The sequence below is a fragment of the Camellia sinensis genome, chromosome 3 (genome assembly GCF_055761805.1).
Source record: "Camellia sinensis isolate YWXY chromosome 3, ASM5576180v1, whole genome shotgun sequence".
NCBI classification, from domain to species: domain Eukaryota; kingdom Viridiplantae; phylum Streptophyta; class Magnoliopsida; order Ericales; family Theaceae; genus Camellia; species Camellia sinensis.
Window position 1 is genome coordinate 76,901,361 of NC_138963.1, and position 5,326 is coordinate 76,906,686.

Genomic DNA, 5,326 nt, shown 5'->3' on the forward strand with positions numbered 1-5,326 from the left:
TTAGGGTAAATTACATTAACACCCCCTCTAGACCTCTGAAATAACTCTTAACACTCCTTTTATTTTTGAAATACCCACTGCTGGAAATCGGGCTTTTAGATAATATCTATAAAAAAAACTAATAAGAGTGAGGACATGATAATCTATAAATATCTACTGCATTCAAAACAAAATAAGAGTACATGAAAGGTAAAAATGGCTATTTAAAGAAAGGTACAAAGGTACAAAAGCAAAGATTTTATTAATATGAATATCCATACAGAAAACACACATGTAAAAGTGAATATGCGGCCAATTACAATATCAGATCAATTCTTCGTCATCTTCAAATTGTGCCTCTGTCGATGCTTCAAGAGGTCTAATAGTTTCATCAACAGTTGCTCCATCAATACCTTTCCTAACCCAATCCATGTCCTCCTCACAAGTGAAGGAAGCTACATCTAACTCTTGATCACCAAATCTTTCTACTTCGTTGTGATGTAGTCCTTCATCAATAGTTGGTTGTTCTCCACACACCTCATACAAGTCTCTAGGTTTCATCTTGAGTACAACGTTCCAATCTTCATCAACAGAATCATTAACATAAAAGACTTGTTGTGCTTGAGATGCTAGGATGAATGGCTCATCACTGTCTTGTTTTTTCGCATATAACAAGTGATTGAAATTAACAAGTGTAAAACCAAAATCATCTTGCTTGAGTCCCTTATTGTTATCAATCCAGTTGCACATGAATAACATGTATCTATGGTCGTGTGAGTAATACAATTCAATAATATCTGTCACATATCCATAGTACGCTACATCACCTTCCACTGGATTAATGTCTTTCGCACTTGCATAGCTAGAAGTCTTTGCCTTCACCATAACCCCACTATTCTGAGTTTTTCTTCTCAACTCACAACTCTTAGTATGATACCTAGTACCATTAATTATATACCCATTAAATCTGGTGGCCTTTTGGCTGGGTCCCAAAGCCAAAATTTTAATCTCTTCTGACAACGCTACATTTTCAGTAGCTAATAGCTCAGCAACCTATTTTTCAAAAAAAGTTATCAATATTAAACATCAATTAACAACTTCAAAAATATAGAAGCACATGGATTGCAAAAATATAGAAGACTTGTGCTTAACATGCACTTACATGAGAATTGAACCATTTGGGAAACTCATCATTGTGACGACGATCCACATCATAATCTCTAAGACGACGATGCGACCGCTTAATAAATTCACGATGTTCCCTACACAATTAAACTACTTGTAAAATGCACGATAATTATAGTTGGTATAAATACATTCACAATGAGACAAAGGTTGCATCTATCTTACTCTCGATATGGGACAACCGCAGCAATGTTAAATAACATATACCGATGAGCCTGTACCCATGTTGTGTTATCAAGAACAAACCCTTTTCCTTTTCCTAAAGCCCGCCCCATTAATATCTCAGGATTGTCACTAACATCGCAATTCCTTAATGGTCGATGCAATTTCGACTCAACATCATGCAAGTACCTTGAGCAAAATGTCATACATTCTTCGACCAAGTATCCCTGTGCAATTGAACCTTCAGGATGACTTCGATTACGCATGTATGATTTCAGCGTCATAAGGTACCTATAAACAAAAAGATGCATACATGACTTCCAAGTATAAACAATCAAATATATACAAAATGGACATTGGAGTAGATTACACACCTTTCTATAAAGTACATCCATCGATATTGCACTGGACCGGCAATCTTCGCTTCCTCTGCTAGGTGAATGGGTAAGTGCTCCATTATATCGAAAAATGATGGAGGAAAAATTCTCTCAAGATGGCAAAGTGTAAGAGCGATTTGGGACTGAAGACGATTTAGACCATCCACCTCTAGGGTTTTGAAACACAAATGCCTGAAGAAATTGCTTAACTCAATTAATGGTTCAACCACTTTCTTCGGTAACAAATTTCTCACTGCTATTGGAAGTATTTGTTGCATGAGTATATGGTTATCATGACTTTTCAGTCCAGATATGCTCCGCTGTTTGAGGTTAACCCAACGAGAAATATTGGATGCGTAACCATCTGGAACTTTGATATTCTTTAGAAGTGTGCAGAATAGACTTTTCTCTCTATTGTTCATGGCAAAACATGCAGGAGGCAAATAATACTTGTTCCCAACCCTTTTCTGAGGATGTAGTGCCTTCCGAATTCCCATATCTTGCAAATCTCGACGAGTATTTAAATTGTCCTTCCCTTTCCCATCAACATTTAATATCGTCCACAATACATTATCACACACGTTCTTTTCAATGTGCATCACATCAAGATTGTGGCGAATCAAATTATGCTCCCAATATGATAGCTCGAAGAAAATACTCTTCTTCTTCCAATTATGACCCGAGTCCTCATTTTCCTCCTTTTCTTTCCCCTTTCTATTCCGTTTGCTAGATTGTTGACGCTTAGAATTCAATTTGAACTTAGGGCCTAGTTGTTGTAGCACATTAGCCCCTGATAACCGAGTTGGACATGATTCGAATTCACAAGTGCCATCAAAAGACGCACTAGCTTTCCGAAATTTGTGACCCCCATTCAACCAGCGACGATGCCCCATGTAACATAATTTCCTTCCGTTCTTCAAATATCGAGAACGAGTATGTGTGTTACAACAAGGACAAGCTAAAGCGCCTTTCGTGCTCCACCCAGACAAAATTGCATAGGCAGGAAAATCATTTATAGTCCACAATAACACAGCATGCATTCGGAACATCTGATTAGTTTCCGCATCATACGTGTCAACACCGTTTTCCCACAGTTCTTTCAATTCATCTACTACAAGGCATAAGTAGACGTCAATATTATTTCCAGGTGAAGAAGGACCATCGATGAGCAATGTCATCATCATATGAGGCTGCTTCATGCACAACCATGGTGGCAAATTGTATGGCATTATAATAACTGGCCAACTGCTATGAGAGACATTCATTGCCTTGAATGGATTGAATCCATCCGCTGCTAAACCCAGTCTGACATTGCGAGGCTCACTCGCAAACTTGGGATACAAATTATCAAAATTTTTCCAAACTGGAGAGTCAGCAGGATGTCTCATTTTGCCATCATCAATTCGGCCCTCTGCATGCCATCTCATTAACGAAGATGTTTTGGATGACATAAACAATCTTTGAAGCCTTGGAATCAATGGAAAGTATCTAACAATCTTATGCGGAATTCTTTGTTGCTTCTTCTTAACATCATTCTCCTCCCCCTCAAACTGTTTGTATCTAGGCATATGACACACTATGCAATCATCCATACCAGCTGTTTCCTTCCAATATAGTGAACAATCCCTTGGGCATGCATGTACCTTATGATAATCGAGGCCCAAGTCCCTAAGAAGTTTCCTAGTTGCATAAAATGACTTTGGCAAAGTTTCACCCTTTGGGAACGAATCCTTCAAAAGCTCGAGCAACATCGTGAAAGACTTGTCACTCCATCCACTAAGGCACTTGATGTGCAATAACCGAACAATAAATGAGAGCGTTGAAAACTTCTGACACTCAGGATATAACTCTCTTTCGGCCTCTTTCAATAAATTGAAGAATTTTTCGGTTTTCTCATCTGGACCTTGTTTAATACCAGAACTTGCTGCCTCGTGAATAAAGCTTGGTGGAGGAAGTCCAAATCCTTCGTATAGCATTTCATAAGTTTCATCACCATCGTTCGAATCAGTTTGCTCGACATTCACATTGTGTGGCACAGGCGATGACAAATTCTCCCCATGAAAAATCCAACTGGTGTAACTTGGAAGAAACCCGTTGATCATTAAATGTTCCCCTAACAGGCCTTTCTCCACCAATTTGACATTACGACACCGTTTACATGGGCATGTGACTTCATTCAACAACGGCTTATTTTCGCATGCAAATTTAATAAATTCCTTAACCCCTTGTATGTATTCCGGGTGCAACCTATGCTGATTTATCCAACTTTTATCCATCTGACTCTGTCTTACACTACAAATGTCACTGCCAAATCAACAAAGTTTAAAATTACGATTCCATTTTAATTAATCTCAACCTTAATTAAGTACCTTATAATGCATGCGACATGACATCATTCACCTCTAACTGGTCTCTAATATGTTGATTCATCCTACTTTCCCATTCAGGAATGCACAGTCTATATTGTAAAAAGTAGCTCATACCGCTCTGCTCATCTCTAACGAAATTTCGGCAGCATCTCCCCATGGTTCTCCAAATACACGACATAGACTAGGTGTACTGTTACACCTTGTCTAGTATGCACTCGGAGAACACAAGGAGTTGCTACACGAAATCTCTACGAGATGGACTATAAGCAGTAGAACTACTAATTACAATACAGACTTGTGCTCCTGAACTGTCCAACTGGACAATCCAAGAAGAGCTTCATCAAAGATGACTAGGTATCTCTAATGAAGATTCTTGGACGTGTCTAAGGCTATTTATGCATGCATGCACCATTAATGATTGCATCCCGGTGGTGCAATCTAAATTAGTACTATCAAGCATACTAGAAGCATATCTAGTATGAAGCATATTAATGAAGAAACCAAAAGTTTCTACAATGCTCTTGATAGATTATGATAGATTCAAGAAATACATTACTCTCTCAAATCAATCAATAATGGAATAATTTTGGCAGGAACTCATGAATGTGGGAAGTTCAAACCGACTACCCAAACCAATAAGTGTACCAAAGCTCGAATACTTCTAATGATGATGATGATGATGATTCAGAAAACACCAAAGAGCAAACACCAAATCAGGAATCACATTCACAATCACAATCTAAAACTGTCTATTTTAGTTAATTAAGAATGATGACGAAACCATCCTACCATGAAAGAGGTATCTAATTTCTATGCTACTTTCATTTTATCATAGTAATTAATCACAACATTGAAGATTTTCCTACAAATGTGGTCATGATATATGCCAAGGATTCCCTGTCCCAAATATTCCTGTCCTTTTGTTCCAAATCACTCACAACCATTAGATATGTCTTGAGATTCTCAAATCTTAAGATTCTCATATGATCCAATGATTGTAAGTGATTTGAGACAGAAAGACATGAATATTTGGGGACAGGAGATCCTTATTCTAGATATATTATCATCTCATGGAAGCATGTATACTTTTTCGTCAACATTCCTACTATGTTTCTGAAATCGGGAAATTCTACTGATAGATATACTGTACTTTTTTAAATGCACATCATTTTCTCAATTAAGTATAGTCAAGTGTTGTGCATCCTCATATGCAATTCACCTAAACACCCCCAAATTTTCTCACCTGATCAAGTT

The 5,326-nt window shown here is 37.7% G+C and overlaps 1 protein-coding gene across 1 annotated transcript; it reads right to left on the reverse strand.

The window, feature by feature from the left end:
• Positions 1-222: 222 nt before the first annotated feature.
• On the reverse strand, positions 223-4,099 carry LOC145822623 (uncharacterized). The gene is made up of 4 exons (XM_082920103.1): positions 1,701-4,099; positions 1,330-1,617; positions 1,142-1,241; positions 223-1,032 (listed from the first exon to the last, which is right to left on the reverse strand). The coding sequence occupies exons 1-4, from the start codon at positions 3,977-3,979 to the stop codon at positions 304-306; spliced, it is 3,396 nt and encodes a 1,131-aa protein (XP_082776229.1). The 5' UTR covers positions 3,980-4,099; the 3' UTR covers positions 223-303.
• Positions 4,100-5,326: the final 1,227 nt, after the last annotated feature.

Excerpts from the sequence above, each read along its gene's own strand:
- LOC145822623 (XM_082920103.1), bottom strand. The coding sequence starts at position 3,979 with ATGGATAAAAGTTGGATAAATCAGCATAGGTTGCACCCGGAATACATA. Across the intron at positions 1,242-1,329 it reads GCGGTTGTCCCATATCGAGA|GGAACATCGTGAATTTATTA; the intron begins GTAAGATAGATG and ends TTAATTGTGTAG. Across the intron at positions 1,033-1,141 it reads CCAAATGGTTCAATTCTCAT|GTTGCTGAGCTATTAGCTAC; the intron begins GTAAGTGCATGT and ends TTTGAAAAATAG.